We start from the raw sequence: 23,940 nt of genomic DNA on the forward strand, positions 1-23,940 counted from the left end.
TGTCAACTATGACAACCTGAATTGGGTCCTTGATATCAACACGAGTAAAAGAGAGAAACAACTTTCAAAAGTTGTTCTCTGACCTCTCTGCATCCACCTATCCATCTGCCTACCCATACAGACAAGACACATACACAAAGAAAAAAAAAAATGTTTAAAAAAATTATTTAACGTTTCCTTTTCCTAATTTCATAGGAAGTTTTCAGAAAACTAAAAATTCATCAGAAGAATTATCATAAACATATAAATTTAAAAGCAAGGGAAATTTTTTTTAAACCAAAGGAGACATATTTAACACTTACCACTTATTGTTTTTATAAGCATGTGGATTGACTATATCTCTGATGAAACTATAATAGTGCCCGCCATCTGCTGTTCCCGTATGAACAGTCACTCCAATCAAGTCATACTCATAGCTCTCTGTGTCTTTTGAATGGTCACTGACTTCTTTAAAACCTAATTTACATGAGATAATGGCAGTCATTTTGAAAGCACAAACAATGTCATTTTAAGATTACTTTTTATAAAATGTACAGAAAAGGGCATAAAAACTTTATATATAAAAACTATTTGCAACTATAAGCCTACCACTACAATGAACATACTATACAATTAGCTGAGAAAAATTAACCATGTATTAAATTATAGACAACACCAATGTGATACATATACTATGTGTTTAACTTAACTAGCCCTTTAAAATAGTATTGCCTTTTTTTTCCCCATATTTTACCATCAGCAAAAAAATATAAGACCTAAAAAGATCTCAGTCTTTTAGTCTCACTCTAAGCACTGTATTGATACATATTAGGAGCTTAGTGTCCACAGAAATAAAGGCATCATTCTAATCTGAACAATTTTAAAACAGAAGATACTAAGCAAAGAAATTACAGTTGATCTGACAAGTCTAAAAATGGTGTATGGTCTGTGATCTACACTCCCACCAACATTTAGAAAAACTAAATGTAGGAGCACAGCAGAGTAGATTTGCTTCAGTGCACAGCCTGAACTGGGAAGTAAATTGCAGTAAAGAGAAAATGGCCACAGCATTAAAGCAGTGGCAGAGAAGCCTTACTATGCTCATGTAGGCAATGCTAAGACTTCAACACATCCCCAAAGGCCTAAAAATTCCTTTATAAATTCATGTTCTCTCCATGCATGTAACAAACCATCACATGAAAATACAATGAAGCAGAGCTGAGATGAAGTCTCATTATGATTTCCAGAATGGTCTGATAAAAGGTCTAAAGGACAGGATGTATAGAACAATGACTACTTTTTATCTGCATTTTCATATTTATTACTATGAGACAACTTACTGCAACTTATAAACATAAATCCTAATGAAAGTTATCTCCCCTAATTATATTCCTTTATACCTGTGATTGCATTCGCCTCTCCTAAAGAATTAGTAAGTTCTCTTGAAGAAACAGACTATAACTCACTGTTCACGTTTTTCATTCCCCACTCTGTGAGGCTAAATGTTTACTGTATATTCATTAACTGCTAGGCACTGGAGTTGAAGATTACACTGGATTCTCTTTCCAAAAGTTAGGATAGGATACTGGTTTCTTAAATTACTAAATTTTAAACACGACATTGCTGTACCCTCATTAAGTAACAAGAACTTGGTAGTACAGAAATATGGAAGAGGCAGGAGCTAGCCTTTTCTACCTTCTTCTCCCATGCCCTTAAAAAGCCATGTGGTGGGCTGGATCCCCTTTATCCCAGCACTTGGAAGACAGAGGCAGGTGGATCTCTGTGAATTTGAGGCCAACCTCATCTACATAGAAAGTTCCAGAAGAGCCAGGGCTACACAGTGAGACCCTGTCTCAAAACAAAACAACAACAAAAAAACCCAAAAAGTCCTGTGGTTCTTGAGGCACATATCAGTAAGTCTGAAATAGTTTGGTGGTTTTGTACTTGTGAAATAAAGGTCATTGTTACTTAACTCACTAAAATCTGGCTTCCTACTTCAACTTTTAAATCAATTGCTCTGATAAGCATAATCAAAGTTTTCTACCAATTATTTTTGGACCTACTCTTCCTGGGAATGTTCCTTTGTGAAGACTTTAAAATATTAATTTAAATCCCTCTTTACTACTGTTCAAATTAAAAACCAGTCTCTCGGGGGCTGGAGAGATGGCTCAGAGGTTAAGAGCACTGACTGCTCTTCCAGAGGTCCTGAGTTCAATTCCCAGCAACCACATGGTGGCTCACAACCATCTGTAATGAGATCTGGTGCCCTCTTCTGGTGTGCAGGCAGAACACTATATATATAATAAATAAATAAATCTTGTTAAAAAAAAACAAAAAACAAAAAACAAAAAACAAAAAACAGTCTCTCGTGGCTCCTCATTCCCTCTCTAGTAGCAGACCAAGTAAAATATTCGGGGAGTCAGAGGTTTGAGGTTTTGACATTATTTTATTATCGCTGCTTTAAGAATTGTCTATACTACAAAGGGTTAATAAAATAATTCATTTATTCATCCAATTATGAACTCCAGGGTCTGGGACTATATTGGTACAATGCTAGCATGTACAAAGGTCTGTGTTCAATTCTCTGCACCCCGCAAAAAATTAATTAAGTCCATTAACTCTGTCTATCTGTTGGTCCTTTCTCATCTAAGCCACTGTCTTCACTGTAGTTTCCAAGAGTGTCATCCCCTGACACTTTTCATCATTCTTTAATCCATTTGAAAATAACCTTTTCCAAACAGCTTTCTATTTTAGAACTTCTCTGATTAAAAATCTAGTGGCCAGCTGGGCATGGTGGCATATTCCTTTAATTCCAGCACTTGGGAGGCAGAGGCAGGGACAGAGAGAACTCTGAGGACAATATGGCCTACAGACTAGGTATGAGGCCAGCCTGTTCTACAGAGTTCCAGGATAGCTAAGGCTACAGAGAAACAGTATTGAAAAATAAAACAAAACAAAACAAAAACAATCTAATGGTCACACAATAAATAATAAACAAAGGGCAAAATTTTTAATATGGCCCAAAGCCAAAAATATTCTATTAGCTTGTCTCACTGATCACTCTGCTGCCCTTGTATTCAAGAACTTAATCCCTTCTTCTCCATCTTTTACTCAACTCTGTATCTCTGCTGCAATACTACTTCCTCAAGACCTGTGACACACTGATTGCATCTGGCAAAATACTACAATTTCAGGTTCAATGTTAAGACTTATCACTTAGGGCTGGAGAGATGGCTCAGCGGTTAAGAGCACTGACTGATCTTCCAGAGGTCCTGAGTTCAATTCCCAGCAACCACATGGTGGCTCACAACCATTTGCAATGAGATCTGGTGCCCTCTTCTGGCCTGCAAGGACACGTGCAGGCAGAACACTGTATACATAACAAATAAATCTTAAAAAAAAAAAAAAAAAAAAAAAAGACTTATCACTTATACCTCAGTTTTCTAAAAGCATAAACAGTGTCTAGAAAAAAAAAAAATGCCTAGAACATGGTCCTTCAAGAGTCTAAACATTTATTAGCTAAGTAAGTAAATATATTACGGTGTCTCCAACAAAATTGTCTTCTCTGGGATGGAGAGACAGCCTGCTTTTCCAGAAGTCCTGGTTGGATTCCCAACACCAAAAGCGTGGGTCACAACCATCCCGTTGTGGGCCTCTAATACTCTCTTTTTAGCCTCTGCGGGCAGTGGATGTATATGGTACACAGAAATACAAGCAGAGTACCCATACATATAAAAAATGCTTTTTAATAAAAAATCCCTTTTCAGGATGGAAAGATGGCTCAGTGGTTTAAGAGCACTGACCGCTCTTCCAAAGACCCCGAGTTCAGTTCTCAGAACCCACCTGGCAGCTCACACCTGTCTGCAACTCTAAGATCTGACACCTTCAGACAGACATACATGCAGGCATAAATCAATGCACATAAAATAAAAATAAATTATTAAAAAATTTATTTTCTAAGACTGTATTTGAGAACTATATAAGTGACTTTAACATTAATGACATTTTCCCATTCATACAATTTCCTTATTAATAGAGACTTAACAATAAACAGAGAACTGAGAAAAATGAACTTACCTTCTTTCCTGTCACTCTTTCCCATTAGAAAATCTTCTGTATAGGGTGTCATATCCAAACGTAAAGGGAAAGAAAAGTGTGTGTTCACTTTCTCTTTCATCATTGTGACCATATTAAATGTGTATCTCATAGTATTGAAACTCAGAATACGAGGTAATTTCTTAAAACATGCCCTGAGAAGTGGGGGGAGGAAACAAAATGTTAAATATTTATTTCAAAAATATCTTAGTTCTATTTATATTTGTGCTACATCTATTTTAATAATCAGCTTAAAGTAGCAATATTCTAAGTCCCATAACTGTGCGTGTGCGGGCGCAGGCGCATGTATGTGTAGTGGGGTGCTCACCCATTCAGGCACGTGTGGGACTTGCTGGTCTGACAGCCTACCTAATCAGCAGACTCCATGTTCAGTGAGAGACCTTGTCTTAACAAACAAGATGGAGAGATACCCAACATTGACCTTTGGCTTCCACATCCACATCTATGTGTGTCCCTACACACAGTGCACACACGTACATTCACATACCACACACACCCAAATTAAAATGTGTATCATGAAAGAAGAGAAACACATAAAAGTGAAAGAGACTATAAAATTGTTTGTATAAATTGGTAAAGGGAGCTAAGTTTTCTTTAAAGATTCATTTTTATTTATATGTATTTCAGTGTTTCTGTATATATGCAAGCCATATGTGGGGGTATCCATGGGGCCAGAAGAGCACTGGGTAACCTGAAGCTGGAGTTATGGTTTTGGAATTTGAAGACAGGGTCTCACTATATAGCTCCTGCCATCCTAGAACTGCACTCTGTAGCCCAGGCTGGCCTCAAACTCACAGAGATCCACCTGTCTCTGCCTCCCGAGTGCTGGGATTAAAGGAGTGCATCACACTACTCGCAGCCCCAGAAGCCGGACTCACATACAGGCAGTTGAAAGCCATGGGATGTGGGTGCTAGAAACCGAACTCGGGTCTTCTAGAACACCAAGTACTCTTATCTACTGAGCGGTCATCTCTCTAGCCCCTATTTTTGCTGTTTTTAATTGTTTGCTTGTGTGTGTGTTCCTTAAAAACTGAGTTAGCACTCGCATTCTTATATTATTGGAGAATAATAGATGATACCTAACATTAACCCCCGGCCTCCCATATGTGCCTGAATGGGTAAGCACCCCACTACATTCTACTTCATGAATGTAGGTGCCCTCAAAAGCTCACCTGGAGCTGGAGTTACAGATGATTGTGGGTCACCTAACATGGGTAATGGGAAGTAAACAAAAATCCTCGACAAGAGAATTATGAACTGTTCACTAAGCCATCTCTCCAGTCCCAGTTAGCGCCCCCCCCCCCCAAATTTGAGGACAGTTTAACTTATTATTTTCTAAGAAAGTCTATAAAGAACTGTAACTCAAGGAAAAGTATTTATGATGAATGCATCAAAACATGAGCAATCCAAAATAGTGTCAATATGTAATGCAAGGAGAAAACCACTTGGAAAGTACTATTTAAAAAAAAAAAAGTTAGTACTTTTAAACTGAAATTGTAACTAACTCCCAAATCTAGCTTCCACTCAAATATCTTTCCAAGATCCAGTCAACAGTCAACTGTTTAAACAACATTTCCAGGCCAGAGAATTCAGTTCCACCTGGACTACATTGTCATGAAGTGTATGTCCACCTGCATATGCTATCTTAGAGACTAGAATTTCAGAATTTGGAACGAATTTTGATCTTTCTGTCATTCCATATCTTCAATTGTTAAATGGGAAATAATTTTGATATTAATAATAGTAGCATTTTACTACAACATGATGTCATATTAATTGAATTTAATCATGTAAAATTCTGAAAGTACTTCCTAAATAAAAAACACTGTGGGCCGGGCGGTGGTGGCGCACGCCTTTAATCCCAGCACTCGGGAGGCAGAGGCAGGCGGATCTTTGTGAGTTCAAGGCCAGCCTGGTCTCCAAAGCGAGTTCCAGGAAAGGCGCAAAGCTACACAGAGAAACCCTGTCTCGAAAAGAAAAAAGAAAAAAAAAAAGAAAAAAAAAAAAAAACACTGTGTTAAAACCAGTCACTAAAACTAGACATCTGAGTCATTGCAGACTGACTAAAATGATCACTCTTGTTGGCTTTCATGTCTATCCTTAGAAAACACAGAATGCTGGCAAGTCTGGAGATTCTTACTTTCAACCCTACTGCATATGATACATTAAAGCTCACAGGATAATAAAAGTTACTGAGTGAAACTGAGCTCCAAACAGCTAATATTACCTGAGTCATTCTAATGTAATATTTATTCATGTTAATCACATCACACTTACACAGTAGTGAAAGGTCCACACTGGCTTATCTGGTTTGTCTTTAATTGCACTGGGTGGTTTATCAAAATGATAAAAATTACATTTCAAAAGGCATTACCTTTTTTCAGCTCTGACTTTCTTTCCACAATGAGAACAGGTGTACATGTTGTCCCCTTCTAAGGTGTCTTTAATAGTAACTTCATCAAGAGATTCCTGTGCATAAACCCACATTGTGAAGTTGACATAATGCAATTGGGTCAGAAAGCACAAAGAAAAATCAATTTCTTTCTTTCTTTTTTTTTTAAACAAAAAGCAAATTTAAAATAAAATAATTTTTTCTTCATATGAACTCTAATTTTTAAAAGATATTTATTTTGACCAGGAAATAACCAGTTTTGTGGTCTATCTTTAATACTTATTTAAATAGCAAAACATGAAAGAAAATATATGAAAAGCTATTTCTTCTCAAGACAATGAATTTGTTTTATATATATATAAATCATACAACAATCTCAAGTCATGTTCAGTATCACTCACATAAATATTCTTCATATCTGCAACCTGGCACCTCACAGTATAAAACTCTTCAGCAGTCTGACTAACATGTTCACAATCCTAGATGAATCAACAAACAAAAATTAGCATTTTATTGTAAGCTTAAAAAAAAACTTATAAAACAACAAACCAGTATACTTACCAAGGACACAACATTGTTTGTGATCACACCTCCAAATAGGCTTTTGACAGTATTTTTCTTTAATATAAAACAAATCAAAGTTGGTGATTAAAATTCAAATTTGTATAAACTTCAAACACATTTTTCAATATTCTGGTACTAACCAGTTCTGGAGACATCTCTTCAACTTTAGTAATCAGATCTGTAAAAAACTCTGTCATATCTTTCTGTTCCCCAGTATTAAGAGGCTGCTTGTCCATGGTGTATGTTTTACAGAAAGGTCTAGGGTTATATGCTTTGCATTCACTCTCCTGCAAGAGAAAAGGGGAGGAGGAAATACCAATAAATGGCCAGAACATTCTTGAATAAATAGCAACAACAACAAAGTCACACAAGATGGAATATGGTACTGATTCCAGCACTTGGAAGGTAAAGGCAGGAAAATCAGGAACTCAAGGCTAGCCTTGGCTTTACAGAATCAGAAACTCTTGGGTTTACAAGAGACCCTAGCTCAAAAATTTAAGAACAATAAACAAACAAAAAACCCTGAATCCACCCAAACAAAAAAACTAATCTCTGCCCCTGCACAAAACATGATGAAAACCAAATTCAAAACAGCAAAGCAAGTGATAAACCTATAAAGTTTCAATTATGTAGCCCAAGCAGACTTCAAAATAATTGTGCTTGCTACACAGAAAAACCCTGCCTCAGGGGAGGGGGAAAAGCATCAGGCTGTAGGCAAGCCTATGGTAGGGTATCTTCTAAATTAGGTTATTGATGGGGAGGATCCAGTCTACTGTGGGTGGGGCCATCCCTGGGTTGTGGTCCTGGGTTCTCTAAGAAAGCATGCTGAACAAGCCAGTAAACAGCACTCCTCCATGGCCTCTGCCTCAGCTCCTGCCTTCAGGTTCTTGCTCTGTTTAAGTTCCTGTCCTGACTTCCTTCAGTGATGGGCTACAATGTGGAAGTGTAAGCCACATAAACCCTTTCCTCCCCATCTTGTTTTTGGTCATGATGTTTCATCATAGCATAGAAACCCTAAGACGACCAGTGACAGGACCAAGGACTAGAAATGAAGGACAAATGAACAGAACATAGGCAACTCAGTTGTGATTGTTAAAGTCTTTTAACAAAGAAGAGAGATAACTAAAAACAGATCATTTGAAAACAGTGAGTCTTAACAAACACACTACAATCTTTATAGTCACTATCTTAGGTTTTGTTTTTGTTTTTGTTTTTTGTTAAAAGATAATCTAATTAGTTTTTCTCCACATTTTTCAAACATACCATTAAATATGTAAACATTTTCTGAAGCTCCAAAAGAGTGGTTTTGTGCTTCATATCTTCTGAATACTGAAAGTCAAGAACAAACTTTGGTCAAAACACAAGTGGTAGCATTTGGACACCCTAGCAGATCTACAATGTGCTGAAAACTACCCTCTTTATCCCTTCAGTCCTAGGCAAGAAAACACCTCACATGTCCCTCTTTCATCACCATTATATCTTAGAGGAATCAGAGTACTTTTCCATTACACTAAATACATTGATGGCCATTATGACGGGAAACTGAAGAGAGAGAGGCCTTTTTTCAAACTGCTTTCTAAATCACCCCCTTTGGTACTGTACTGATTCACAAGAAAAATGATCACTTCATGTACTAAATTCCCTTATAGAAGTTAACCCACATATAACAAATCACATTTCTGTATCCATTAATTCTATCTTTACTTTTTCTGAAACAGTACACTTCAACACTAAAGAGGAATATTATTCATGATTTTGTAAACAATCTAAACATCAAAACACTACAATTCATGACTGGGAAATCTGGCTATACTTACAACCTAATTGCTTTTTATTTTTTAAATTTATTAATTTGTGTGTGCTGCACACATTTGCATGGAGGCCAGAGGTCAACCACTGGTGTTGACTTCAGGAGCAGTCACCTCATTGTTTGATGCATGGTCTCCCACTGTGACCACCTGTTCTTTGGCTAGCCTGGTTGGTCAGTAAGCTGCAGGACTGCCCTGCATCACCCCCTTGCCAACACTGGGATCACAGTGGGCACCATCATACCTGGCTTTTCACATGGGTGCTAAGTGTCAAATTCAGAATGTTGTAGCTTGTGCAACCAAGCTCTTTGCCAAATCAGTCATCCTTCCCTTACAAAAAAGACAACAGGTTCTCGAGCTGTTTAAGACAGCCTGTGTAGTGCTTTAAATAAGAATGGCCCCCGGGCTTCATATATTTGAATACTTAGGGAGTGGCACTATTTGGAAGGATTAGGAGGTGTGGATTTGTTGGAGGCAGTGTATTACCAGGGATGGGTTTTGAGATTTCCAAAGCCCAAGCTAGACCCAGTGGCTGGCGCTCCCCCCCGCCCCCCATGCTCCCTGCCATGCCAACAATGGACTAAAACTTTGAAATTGTAAGCAGCCCCAATGAAATGCTTTCCTTTGTAAGAGTTGGCCTGGCCATGGTGTCTCTTCATAGCAATGGAACACTGACTAATACAGCCTGGAACTTGGAACCCTCTACCCCCACTTGTCAAGTGCTAGAATCACAGTACGCTTCCATGCCTGGTGGGGTTAGATCTGAATACAGGCCTTTAGGAGAGATCCACACACATGTCAAACACTGAGTAGACAAGGCTGAACTTCAACTCCAGTATTAGAATAAATCTACAGGGAGGAATGACCACCATTACAATATGAACTAACTCTGAAGCTGCTGAGAGTACCATGCATATTAACGCTACCATTTGTTCAGAGTGATACATCAGCTGTTTGTGCCAATCTTATGACGAATAAAAATAACACAGTTTTGCTGTTTAAAAGTTTGTTAAGGGGGCTGGAGAGATGGCTCAGAGGTTAAGAGCACTGACTGCTCTTCCAAAGGTCCTGAGTTCAATTCCCAGCAACCACATGGTGGCTCACAACCATCTGTAGTGAAATCTGGTGCCCTCTTCTGGCCTGCAGGGATATGTGCAGACAGAACACTGTATACATAATAAATAAATAAATCTTAAAAAAATAAAAAATAAAAAAATAAATAAATAAATAAAAGTTTGTTAAGGACACACTAGAGAAAGAGAGAGAAATCGGTCCAGAATATATTGAAAAATTTTTTTAGCTAATAGGTTTGAATAAAAGGGATCAACAAATTGGCAAAAAATATCTATAAAGTACGTATACCTTCAATATGACAGTTTTGATATTTCATAAGATTCTGAAGTAATTTAAATTGTAAATTTCCAAAATATAACATATCTAATATAAGCAAAGTGCTACCTCAGAAAGCAATTCCAGAACTTGAGAGGTATGAGCAGTTCAATTTACCCTGAACTAAACAGTAAGTCTGAGGCTGCTCTAGGACATGACACATAAGAACTTTTCATAAAGATGAAATAAAAAAAGTTTTCTTTGAGAAAGGGTCTTTCTCTGTGTAGTAATGGCTGTCCTGGAACTCACCATGTAGAACAGGCTGGCCTCAATCTTGAGGTCTGCCCATCTCAACCTCCCCAGTTGTTGAGTTTAAGGTGCGCACTACCACACCCAGCTAAGTAAAGCAATTTTTAAAAATGCAAAATGTTATGTAGATCAAAATTCAATTAAAAAATATTTATTTTATTTTTTATTCTGTTGTGTGTTTATGTGTCTAGGGGCAGGAAGTAAGTACAAGTGCCTGTGGAGGCCAGCAGCAGGTGTAGGATCCACTGGAGCTAGAATTACAGATCGTTATGAGCAGCCTGGCATGGGTGCTGGGAACTGAGACTTGTCCTTTGGAAGAACAGGAGTGATATCTCTATCTTTAGTCCTAAAGTTTAGTTTATAACTGAAAATGTTATTTAGAAGATCTACTCAAAATAAGTAACATCTAGTGTTCTTTCTGTTGATGCTAATTACTGACAATGCTAAAAACTTAAGGTGTTGGGCTGGAGAGATGGCTCAGAGGTTAAGAGCACTGGCTGTTCTTCCAGAGGCCCTGAGTTCAATTCCCAGCAACCACATGGTGGCTCACAACCATCTGTAATGAGATCTGGTGCCCTCTTCTGGCCTGCAGGCATACATGCAGGCAGAACATTGTATACATAATAAATAAATAAATACTTAAAAAAAAAACAAAAAAAAAAACTTAAGGTGTTTATTAATATGAATACAAATCACCAAAAGGTATGACCAAGTCATTATGGGGGGGGGTGTTTAACTGAAAATATGATTCTTTGGTAACTACTGCTTTTACAAAACAATACAGACTGATCCACTCAATTCGGTTAAAAGACTTTAGATAAATTAAAACAAACCCATCATTATGGAACCATTTTTAACTATCATCAATCTAATATAGACACTACATTTTTAAATCCAACCTAACTAAATGTAAAAAGACCTCAACTCATATGAGTATAACATAAATCGAATAACTTGAAGAGTAACTAAAACAGATTAAAGGATTCAAACAAGGTCTATACCACTATGTAGCAAAAAAAGGGAAAAGAAAACAAAGGCCATTCATCAAAAGAAGTATAAAATCAGACAAAAAAAAAACAAAACCCACAAAGCACATGTTTCTCAAAGTAGGTTCACAAACTGATTTATTTTGGGTTAGGAATAAAAGAAACAAACTCAGTTTCTGATATTACTCTAATTGCTTGAGTGTTTAATTATTTTTACGTGATTAATATCCGTATTTATTTTTACTGAAATACAATATAACTGTGCATCCACAAACTATGTGGTACTTTGAGAAACAAACTGTTCCACATAATGAACCTTCAAGTAAGTGTAAATAAAATTAAAATACACTAAAATAGTTAGCCATAACATAATACACTTTGTCGTATGTTCTTGATATGAATTAATATCATGTAATGTATTTCTTAAGATTCATGAATAAGGGTTTGGTTTATAGTTTGAAACTGTACCTTAGCAGTGAAGACAGCTTGCCTTGCCTCAGGTATCATGTAAAGCTGCTGAATAGTGGAAGCCAAGTAACAAGTAGCTCCAAGGTTAGTCAAGCCAACAAATCGGCATTCTGCACGCACATCCTCATGAGGCCAGTAGTCCCACTTATAAGGTGCATGGGCTGCTGATAAAAGAGGGAGGAGGAGATGCCCCCAAACAAACTTAAACATATCCTGATTTGATTGGCAGCTATTGCCTTAATTATCTAATTAAGATGTATAGAATGTTGTAATTTAAAATATTAATTATGTAAAAAAACATTATAAAGTTAATTGTAAAAACTCAAATAAGTCAATATTTTACTTGATATTACATTATTTTATGAAAAGAAACCTCAATTATTTAAAATACCTAAAAGTTTTCTACATTTTTCTATTAAAAATGAGTGCTGAATAGTCTATGAAAAATGTGTGCAACAAAGTATGTGAAAAGTGGATTCTCTAAACAACATCTTTTGATGCTTCATGTCTGGGTTCGACTGTATAAAGACGCAATGAAAAGAAGAAGGCTCACACTGCATATGCTGGGCCATAACCCAGTTGTGTATCAGCCTGTAGTTCTCAACAGACCCTTTGACCATCTCAACCAGCAAGTCATAGGCAGCAGCCCGGGAAGAGTGTGATTTGCACTTTGGCTGCCGTCGGTCCTTTAGACTGGGCAACAAAAACAGAAGATTGAAGATATCCCTTAAAAATTCCTAGGATGTAAGAAGAAAGCAGGTGTTAGCTACAACTGGATATCAATTATATTCCAAATACAGTAACACACAAAATAAAATGGATAATGAACTAACTACAATTTACTAAACTATTATTAAATCATAGAGGTATTAAATATCATCATCATCTGAAAATCTTACCAGTTATTTTTCTGGAAGAAAAAGGAATGGAAAGGATCCACCTTTTACTCTTCCCCCTCTTCAAATTTCATAGCTATCCTTACAGACTATTCATCCACACTATTATTACTTTCACTTGTAAACTACCAAGAGATTCTATTAGGCCGTGTTATTCCATTTGCCAAGTCCTACAGGTGCTTCTCTATCTAGTAAACAACAAAAACAGCAGCACCTCACCTACCTGAGAGCCACTCACTCCTCAAAGTCCCCGGAACAAAAATCAGAAACATTAAGAACCTCACTAGTTGTGACAACTGCAGCAGATGCCAGAGTTGGGATGAAAGACATGAATCTCTTTACCAGTATATTCTTAGTTTTGTAAACTGTAGACACAAGGTTAACCATGAGATGGGCCTAAACTGTTTTAATGGAATTAGTTTTCAGATCTTCATTTACAATAGACTTTTCCCCTAAATTCAATCTGTGTAATGTGTTACCTTTTTTTTTGGTTATGAAGTTAAAAACTGATTAAGCACATTTTAATATAGGCTTAAGTACAAATAGAAAAAGAAGTGCTTGGAAGAAAGTAAAGCACACCCAAGAGCATGGGTGTAGGCTTCTCAAAGCTGAACTCACCCAGATTATACTCATTTCTCTAAAAATTCATTCACTGAAAACTGCGTATTTGTATAAACATACTGTGATCATAATCATCTCTTACTCCCCTCTCTATCCTAACTAATGTTTACTCATCTTGCAACATGTGCCCTTCCCAACTTCATGTTTTCTCTTTTCTTTTTAAATATCCACTGAATGCACTATTGCTGCTCCTGTGTACATGGTAAAGGCCATCCCTCCAAATAGCAACCATTAACTGCTGAAAGCTCCTGAACTAGGAAAGAAGCCTCATATTCACTTCATCTTTTCTAACTATTTTCCTTTGCTCTTTTCCCTAGTTAACTCTTATACATCCCAAACATTACTATTTACCCTGGAGTATAATACCTCATAGGGTACTGAGCAGAAAATCTGTAATATATGAAGATTCAAGTATCACCACTCTTTAGTAAGACTAGCCTTTGGCAGGAGTCTGAAAACTTGACTTATACTACCAAACTTTCCTAAGTGACAGAAGTGGCTCACTGTACCTGACTACATGTAGTTGATGCTAAACATCCATTCTGCGTTTAGGAAATCTTGAATTTCAGTAACTGGAAATGTAGGACACATGCTATATTAGAGTAACCACTGGAAGAATTAATCATAGTCAACTCCACTATAACAAAAACTAGCCATGAGCCCACTGCTTAGCCCTGTGAGTACTAATGAATCACTCAAGCTGGGGTGATACTGAGAACTTAGCCACAAGAATCCAAAAACACTAAAGTCAAAACATTTTAAACGCTTTGACCACTAGCATGTTTTCCTCTTCCAATCTTACTATTTTCAAAGGATGTAAAAATATACTTTCCAAATTTGCAAAGGAAAACAAGATTGGCTAATAAATATGCAAAGTGATTTGAGTTTTATTTCATACAGATAAAATGATTTTATCTATTTTAGGATTCAGAAGTGAGATTACTATCATGGAGACACAAAGCAACATGATTACCTGCACTGGAAAACAAACACTTCAATAGCAAATCTGAATTGGCTAACTAACAACTAATAACTAACTTTACAACAAACTGTCTTTGTCAATTAACTCATATAAAAAGAAAATGAGCACTACTACTACAGATTTTGAAAAAGTATACTTAAAGCCTGTGATGCAAGTATTTTACCAGAAATACTGAGCCAATACATCTTACATGAATATTTTTATTTTCTTTATTCTGAGCCTACCAGAAAAGCAGGTAACTAAACGAAAGAGAAGAACTCATTCAAACTGCTACCTGAGAGAACTGTTTTGTTTGGTTTTGGTTTTTTGAGACAGATTTTTCTTTGTAGCCCTGGCTGTCCTGGAAATCACTGTGTAGAGCAGACAGACCTCAAACTCACAGAGACCCACTTGACTCTACCATTTGAGTGCTGGGATTGAATGTGTGTCCCACTGCATCATGCCTCAATATTTAAAATAGTTTTTGGTAATAAACAACAATGTAATACAGAAAAAAATGGAACAACCATGGTCGCTCATGTAAGTACTGCCAGCACGTAGGAGGTAGACACTGAAGGGTCAGGAGTTTAAATCCATCGTTGGCTACATAGAATAAACCATAGTGTTCAAAGCCAGCCTGGGTTACCTCAGACAGTTTCAAAGCAACTAACAAACCCACAGCAAGAAAACATTATCAAAGCACAACTCTTCCCACTACAAATATTACATGAACAACACTTCTTAGACTGAACATGCAGAGGGCCTACACTTGCTCAGAGAATAACGGCACCTGCTGCCAAACCTGATCTTTTTATCCCTGGAACCAACGTGGTAAAAGGAGAGAACTATTCCCAAAAGTTGTCCTCACATAGGCATGGCATGAATGTGCCCACATACTCACAGGAACACAAAATGAACATGCCTATCTATATTCCCAACACTTGGAAGATAAAGGCAGGAAGATGAGGAACTCAAGGCCAGCCAAGTTTAAGACAAGCTAAGTCCAAATAAAGTTCAAAACCAGATTGGGTTTCATAAAGCATTGTCTCAAAAACAAATAAAATACCACAGGAAAGTCAACATAACAAGAACCTTTTTTTCCCCTTATACTAGCCAACTTTGTTTTCCTTTTTATTTTTTCTGTACAATGTTATAAAAAAAATTAGTTTTCTATTTCCATTTATGCATTTGAATATTCTTACTGAACACAATGATGGGAAAACGAGAGAGGGCCTTGAAAAAATCATACAGCATAATAACTGCTGATGTCAATGTATATTAGGAGAACCAATACAAAAAACAGTATGTATGGTGGGTTCTGAAAAAAAAAAAAAAAAAAAAAAAAAAAAAAAAAAAAACTCAAAGTGAGTGAGATGTTCTGGCATACGACTCAAGTCTCTGTAGGCCTCGCACTCACACGTAAAGCTAATCAATTGAATATTGGTAATAAGATATGATAGAGTGTTATTTCATAAGTGCTATATTAAAATTAATTTAATCAATTAAAAGCAGTAAAAAAATCGCTAACAAGCAAAATAGAGGGACGGTGGGTTTTGTTGCAGAGTAGATGAAATACAAGAAACTTAGAAAAATAAACTTTAGTGTATAGCATGTATTTCTCTAACAAGTCACGGAATTCTTATGCTTATTGTTCATAACATATAAATAACCTTCAGATAACAGCTCTCAAAATCAGAACTAATTTACTCACTACAGGAAATGAGAGAAAAGTGCCAATGACAGAGTGAAGAAAAGAGAGAAAAAAACAACAACAACATTAAGAGTAGTTAGACATTTGTCAGCATAGTCATTAGGAATTACAAATATTCAATACACATTTCAAGCAAAACTTTCAAATATGAAAGCAGGAGTGAAACCATCACAGACCAAATGATTATCACTAATTGATTCTACTAAGTAAGGATTACTGCACAATAGAAAACATGTGTGGAAACATTTTCACATAGGAAACATCAAAGCAGAAGTTCCACTAAGTAGCAGGAAGTAAAATTTGTTTTTACATTCTAAATATATATTCTAAGCTTCCTATTTTCAATGTTAATTTATTCAGACTTCATCATGAAGCTCAAACTTTGTTTGGAAATATTGTTGTACAATGTAAAAAGAAGCTTCAACTGTATCGTATCCACACATTTTAAAACATACCTGTCCTTCTCTTGAAAACTTGAAGGGTGGTTTGTGTTTAATAACACTTGTTGCAAGCCTAAGAAGTCCAGAAAGCCCATCATCTTCTACAGTACCATCTAGGTGATCAAGGATCTCCCTACTATTAATAAAAAGAACACAAAAGATAAAGATATTCTTTATCTTTGTTGAATAATGTAATTGTTAATTCTGCATCAAACTTTACCTGCGAATACAGTCAGCCAAATGTCTTGCCAAAGCGTCTAAATCAAGGAGTGTTGTCTTAAGAGAAAAAGAAAATACAAATTCAAATAAATTTTTATTTTTGGTGTTAAATTAGAAAAACATTATTTCCTTATATGTAAAAAAAAGTTGTGTTTCGCAAATTAGGTTATAAATTCAATATACCTATTCTTCTATATGATATCAATTTAAAAAAAAAAAAAAAAGCTAGTTTTAAATGCATCACTAATAGACCCATCAAAACAAAATCATGATAAGCCAGGCAGTGGTGGTATACTCCTCCGATCTCAGCACTTGAGAGGCAGAGACAGGCAGATCTCTGTGAGCTCAAGGCCAGCCTGGTCTATCTACAGAGCGGTTCCAGGACAGCTGGAGCTACACAGAGAAACCCTGTCCTAAAAAAAAAAAAAAAGATTATGAGCAGTAAACACTTGAGAAGATACTAAAGCTTTCTCTTTCTCTTTTTTCTTTTTTGCTTTTTTGGTGTTTTTTGTTTGTTTGTTTGGTTGGTTGGTTTTGGTTTTTTCAACATAGGATTTCTCCATGTAGTTTTGGTGCCTGTCCCAGATCTTGCTCTGTAGACCAGGCTGACTTCAAACTCACAGAGATCCCTCTGGCTCTGCCTCCCGAGTGCTGGGAATAAAGGCGTGCGCAATTGCCGCCCAGCTACTAAAGCTTTTTTTATACTACACTCATCAAGATGTAATTTACAGGCAGGTTAGTGATGCACAATCCCACAGTATATTGTCCCCAGTCCTAATGTTTGTTTCTATTGCGATCATCTTTGACCTTAGCTTTAATAATAAACTAAACATTACAGTTAATTTATGTCAGTTTTAATTTTTTAACTGAAGAAATAAAATAAAAACAGATTTCATAAATTGAACTTAATCTAAGACAGTGCTCAAAGAAACTAGAGCTCTAAGGGGAAGACTAGAAGGACTAGAATTAAAAATTGTTCATTAACAGAAGTAAATGGGCAATGCCAGATTTAAAAGAAAATTGTTTATCGGGTACCAGTATTTAAAAAGTAGTAATTAAGTAAGTTAAAACTTCTTCAATATTAATTTTATAATTACTTCCCAAATAAAAAGACTTTACCAAGTTATTTGTAAAACTAAAAACCAGGTAGTATTACCACTACAGGCTATTTTTATGATGTGTATATACTATAATTTCATTTATATGCATGCACAAGGGAAAGTGTTTCCCAAATATTGAAACAAATCTTCTTTATGTTATTCTCACTTCTTTTGAAATAACAAGATACATTTCTAGCTTAACTAAATTTATATAAGAAGGAAAATGAAAAGTCTACATGGCAAGTTTATCTTCAAAATTTATTTGTTTTAAAATTTATTTGTAGCTAGATATAGTGGAGTATACCTTTAATCCCAGCAATTATTTCTTTGAAAGGAAATATTATTTTAGCTTCTATTTAGTTTAAAATGACTTCAATTTTTACATAATTTTTATCTTCACATATTTACATAAACTTTTTATTTATTTTACATATGAGAACTCTAAACCCACCTCTAATTGTAAAAAGATACATATATAACTTAAAAATACAAATTTCAGAGCTGGAGAAATGGCTCCAGGGTGACGTGCATATGATGTTCTTCCAGTGGACCCAAGTTTGGTCCCCAGGACCCATAATAAGGAAGCATACCACCACCTGTAACTGAAGCTCTAGGCCCTGGAGTGGTCCTCAACCTTCCAAATGCTGCAACAACCCTTTAATATAGTTCCTCATGTTGTGATGACCCTCCCAACCATAAAATTACTTTGCTGCTACTTCATAACTAATTTTGCTACTGTTTGAATCCATAATATGAATATTTGATACCAAGGATATCTGACTTACAAGGGGTCATGGCCAACAGGTTGAAAACCAGGGCTCCTCTCTCCTGGCCTCTATGGGCACAGCATTTATGCTGGCATACATAATTTAAAAAGTAATGTGTTTGCAATAAATGTATCACTTCGCAATTAAGGTTTTCTAAATCTTAGATTGGTCAAGAGTACTTATAGATGCTTATAAATGAAGGTATACTTTAACAGTTAAAGTCAAAGTAAAGTAAGAAAGGAACTAAAACAGAACAGAAGAGTATTAATACAACAGAAAAGTTAGGACAGCACCTGCTACTTGAACATTAGTACACATGCCCTCACTAAAGGACAAGTAAAACCATGAACACCCACGTGCACAGCCTGGATCCATTAACAACTTAACAGGTACTTTTCTGAACATACCTGACTAGCGTCCTTTATGTGTATGTTGTCCACTAATTTGCATAACAACCAAAAATATTCTTTACATCCAGGTTTTAACATTGGTTCTTCTTCATAATCATCTATCTATTAAAACAAATTTGCCTTGTGAAATCATTTTAAAAATTATAATGTAAATACAAGAACAGACTTTATGAAATAAAATGCCTACACAATTCAATACTATTTGAACTCTAAGAAAAGATGAATGAGTTCCTGGTGAATTCTGTAAAATCATAAACTCAGAAGACAAGGAAACTTTTAGAAAAAGAATCACAAACTGGGGATGGTGGTGCACGCCTTTAATGCCAGCACTCTGAGGTTAGAGGTTGGTGGACATCCTGTAGTTCAAGCTCAGGTTGGGGGACAGAGTAAAGCCCTGTCTCAAAAACACAAAACAAAACAAAAAAAAAACCAAGAAAGAAAAACAATCTCCAATTATCTGGAAAAGATACAATCAGAGGAAAACATGCAAATGCTACATTATACAGTTTTAAAATTATCAAAAATATTTATTAATAGCCTTCTGAATTTATTATGTGGTAAAAAGCTTTTACAATATTAGTGTAACGCCAGATTAAAAAAAAAACCTAAAAAATCTGAAAATTACGTGAGTTAAAATAAAATCAAATGTGTTACTTAGTGAGGAAAAGAGCTACACTATCTTTTTTCAACTTGGTAGGGCCAAACAGTATTTCCAAAATAGCATTCTCATGACAGGCAACACAAAGCTGAAATCAAAACACACAGATGTTGTTAGTGGCTGTGATGCTAACAGTGAGAATGGTATGATTAAACAAGCATCTGGTGTGCACCTATAATGCCAGGACTCCACTTCCACAGAGAGAGGAGGCAACTACAAGAACACAGTACAAAACGATAACCTGCAGCCAGGTAAAATCTTACCCTGAGAGGTCTCAGTGCTTGAGCATCAGGCAGAAATTTCAACAGGGTGGAGGCAGCCAAAAGGAGAAAGGATCGGTGAATCGAGTCTCCCCCATCTAGGCCTGACAGGGATAACTTATAGAGACCATTGCAAGATTCATGGCGAACTGCAGTCTAAAGGGGAAAAAGGGACAATCTGAGTATTTAAAAGCAATTCCCAGGCTAGGGACATAGCCCAGTTCATAAGAGTTTGCCTTGAGTTTGCTCCCCAGCATTTTACCCATCAGGTAGTAGTGTAGTAGGCCTGTAATCCCATCACTGGAATATTATGATCAGCTATATAGAGAGCTAGAGGCCACACTGTCTCAAGAATTTAATCTTATCCAAAACTGCATTATCAATCTTGAGACCAGACTGGGCTACATGAGACTTTGTCTTCAAACAAACAAACCAAATAGAATTCCTGGGAATGTATAGCACACGGGAGGGCTCAGGTTTGAGACCCAGAATGGTGGGAGGAAGAGAAAAAGACAGGGAGGAAGGGAGGGAGGGAGGGAAGTTGAATATACGAACAAGAAACAAGGTGTGTGTGTGTGTGTGTGTGTGTGTGTGTGTGTGTGTGTGTGTGTGTGTGTAGAGGGGAAGAAAGAAGTGGGAAAGGAAAAAAAGTGAGGCGAATAAAGGAAATGAAGAGAGAAAAGAAAGGAGAGGAAAGGGGGATGTTAGTGGGAATAACTTTAGATAACAGTTTGTTTGAAACAGGGTTTCATCTTGCCTGTGGTACCCAAAACACTAGCCTAGAAGTCCTTATCCTCTCGCCTATACCTTCCAAGTGCTGGGACTATAGGTGAGGGAGACTATAGATGAGGGAGAACACAGAGCTAGCTGACTTCTTTAACAAGGTGATTTATGTTTTGTTGAGGACTGAACACAGTCTTGCACACTGCACATGTAAGAAGAGCAAGTGCTCTACTACTGAACTACATCAGCAGCCCTAGCAATGTTTTGTAAATATAATATTCTGCTCATACACATATTAACATAAACATACAATCTTATAAAGTAGCCAATAGTGCACGGCAGTATATGCTTATATTTTGTTAAAGAAATGCCTATTTATGGCTATAAAGCAGAAACAAATATAAAAATATACAGGTAAAAAGTTAGGATTAAAAGGTTTCATTATTATGTTAATTACAACATAAATTACAAGACAAACATTGTAAAACCAGAAGCAACTTATTAAAGTATTTAAATCAGAACATTTCACAGATTCCAAGTGAACTTCCCAGATATTACAATGGCCACCTGGCACAGCCAGAATAGAACACAATTTAAAAATAACAAATATGAATGACACAGAATGTATAATATTCACATTTTTAAATGATTAGATTCTATATCTAAGAGGTAAATAGGTAATGTAATGATGAATAGAATCTCGGCGATTCTTCACCATTATGGATCTTGTTTAACAAGCTAATAACACACAAACTGGTAAAAGGACAAGTAGCAATCTTTATTTTTTACCTTACCTCAGGAATAAGGAGGGTCAATTTCTTTAGCCAATCTTGTAAATGATCACTGTCAGCAAGGCTAGACTTCACTAGAGAGCAGCAATGAGCCCAGCTCACCAAGAGCCACATTGAATAATGGGAAACTAGGAGAAAATAAAGGCATTGTACAGGTTTTGTGTCAATAAAGATACAATGTTCATTATTAAATACAAAATATCGCACATAACTTATTCAAAATTAAGTTTAAAAACACAATGAATTTTGTTGAGCTCTTACCTTCATGTCTAGACCTGTGATCGGACTGAGCTTTCAAAACCCTGGAAAACAAAAATATGCTATCATCACTAATTAAAATCGGCAATGAAGTACAAATAATTACTATATATTTCTTAAACTTTAAAAAACTTCACTCCAAATTGATTTAAGAAAATTACTACTTAGAGTATGGTATCACTTATTTTGAACCAGTAAATGAAACACTTGGGAAATCAACAAGATGGTTTTCAGAGGACAGAATAAAGGAGAAGAGCAGTACAGGGGGTTGTTGTCAAAGAAAGAAACTTCAGACAGGAGGAATAAATTTTAAGTTCTGTTACACAGCATAATAATTACATGTCAATAAAAACACAGTGATCAGGCCAAGTGTACTGGCATAGGCATTTAATCCCAGCACTCAGGAGGGAGAGTTTGGCATATGAGTTCAAGGCCAGCCTGATCTACAAAGTGAGTTCCAGGACAGCTAGCACTGTTACACAGGGAAACTCTATCTTGAAAAACCATTAAAAAAAAAAAAAAAAAAACAACTGAAGTATCATGCTACTGGCATTGTGTCTCTAGCACACAGTGGCAGACTCCTGCTTAGCAGGAGTTTGGGTTTGGTCCTGGAAACAAAATAACAGTGTATTTCAAAATGAAATAAAAATGAAAGAGGCTGGTGCCTGTAGGCATGTAATCCAGCTAATTAAGAGGCTGAAGCAGGAGAGTTTTGGCCTAGCTAGGCTAACTTGTGGCTTTTCTCCTTCCACTATGTGGGTTCTAGGTTGTCTAGTACCTTTATCCTCCCTCTGAACAATATTGTTGGCCACCAAAATGAACTTTTAAAGAAATCAAATTTCACTTATACATTAAAAAAGAGACATATTAATATATTAATCAAGAGTTTTGGTATTTGGTTTGGTGTTTTTCCTTTTTTTAACGGATTACCACTGTGTGTAAGTGTGTCAGCTTGCATCGTTGGTGCCAAGTGCTTTTACTCACTTTTACATTTTGCTGATCCTCGTTCTTTTGGTTTTTTGTTTTTTATTAAAAACAAACCCAGATCCTCAGATGCAGCTCAGGCCTGTGATGCCCTCCCAATCCTCTTGAGCCTCAGGTTCTAAATAGTTGACATTATGGAAGTGCACCCAAACACCGGGCTCATGTTTAGATTTTAATAACCCACACTGACAATACACTTACCTCAATAGCAATCTATACGCGTCTTGTACTTTTAATGCTCATCTATGCATTAGAAAAAATTTAACAACAAGAAAAAGGTTTGTCCTAGTTCCTCAGATGAGGGCTTTTGAAAACATTACAGCATAGAACTCAGGCAACAGAAGAAGTCATGAAGAGTGAAGGAGTATTCCAGAGATTATAATGAACTCTCTGGAATGGATTGTTTTAAGAATGATTACATCAATTTGATATGTACTATTTGTGTACAAGAAAGTTCAGTCCAATAAAACATGCTATGGAATATTTGAAAATTAGTTGCATAGTCTAACATAATTTATATGATTATATATAAGATTTACAACTAGGTCACCATATATTAATCTACCCATTTCTTTTTCTTTTCTTTTGTTTTTGAGACAGGATTTTTCTGTGTAGCCTTGGCTGGCCTGGAACTCACAGAGATCCACATGCCTCTGCCTACCAGTGTGGGGATTAAATGTATGCACCCTCATCTCCCTGGTGAACCTGTTTCATAATTTGAAATTCTGTATTAAAATTTTCTGCATTTTCCAACTTTCTAAAGTAGTCCAAATAAATAAGATATTGTTTTGATCGAACCACACACAAAGAATTTATTTATACATTTATTTGTGTAAGTCCTATGTTCTACTGACTGTATACTACTGGTGCTCGGGTGTGTGTGTGTGCATGCGTGCGTGCGTGCGTGTGTGTGTGTGTGTGTGTGTGTGTGTGTGAGAGAGAGAGAGAGAGAGAGAGAGAGACAGAGAGACAGAGAGACAGACCGACAGACAGACAGAATGTATGTGCAAGTATGATGCATGCTTACTAGCGTGCAAAGACCAAAAGAAAGTGTGCAGTATCTTCTTCTATCACTTTCCTCTGAGGTGGGACCTATCTGTGAACACGGGATTCAGATACTCTGTACTAGGAGAGACGTCAAGACACTCCACAGACCTTCCTATCTCTGTCCATTCATGGAACAGGTGTGT

At 36.4% G+C, this 23,940-nt stretch overlaps 1 protein-coding gene across 3 annotated transcripts in view; it reads right to left on the reverse strand.

The window, feature by feature from the left end:
- The window catches only part of Usp34 (ubiquitin specific peptidase 34), a 192,867-nt gene that overhangs the window by 48,661 nt on the left and 120,266 nt on the right, over positions 1 to 23,940 (reverse strand). For 2 of the 3 annotated variants that reach the window (XM_059275318.1, XM_059275315.1), the window contains exons 35-49: positions 21,770 to 21,810; positions 21,512 to 21,636; positions 19,998 to 20,150; positions 19,074 to 19,178; positions 16,801 to 16,856; positions 16,596 to 16,716; positions 12,505 to 12,688; positions 11,952 to 12,115; positions 8,315 to 8,380; positions 7,192 to 7,338; positions 7,049 to 7,105; positions 6,889 to 6,966; positions 6,470 to 6,564; positions 4,057 to 4,229; positions 303 to 456 (exon numbers count right to left, since the gene is read on the reverse strand). In XM_059275318.1, the coding sequence (XP_059131301.1) occupies positions 303 to 456; positions 4,057 to 4,229; positions 6,470 to 6,564; positions 6,889 to 6,966; positions 7,049 to 7,105; positions 7,192 to 7,338; positions 8,315 to 8,380; positions 11,952 to 12,115; positions 12,505 to 12,688; positions 16,596 to 16,716; positions 16,801 to 16,856; positions 19,074 to 19,178; positions 19,998 to 20,150; positions 21,512 to 21,636; positions 21,770 to 21,810 (1,719 nt within the window). The remainder of the gene's footprint in view (positions 1 to 302; positions 457 to 4,056; positions 4,230 to 6,469; positions 6,565 to 6,888; positions 6,967 to 7,048; positions 7,106 to 7,191; positions 7,339 to 8,314; positions 8,381 to 11,951; positions 12,116 to 12,504; positions 12,689 to 16,595; positions 16,717 to 16,800; positions 16,857 to 19,073; positions 19,179 to 19,997; positions 20,151 to 21,511; positions 21,637 to 21,769; positions 21,811 to 23,940) is intronic. The other variant, XM_059275316.1, reaches the window with a different exon arrangement.

Source organism: Peromyscus eremicus, chromosome 10 (assembly GCF_949786415.1).
Source record: "Peromyscus eremicus chromosome 10, PerEre_H2_v1, whole genome shotgun sequence".
NCBI classification, from domain to species: Eukaryota; Metazoa; Chordata; class Mammalia; order Rodentia; family Cricetidae; genus Peromyscus; species Peromyscus eremicus.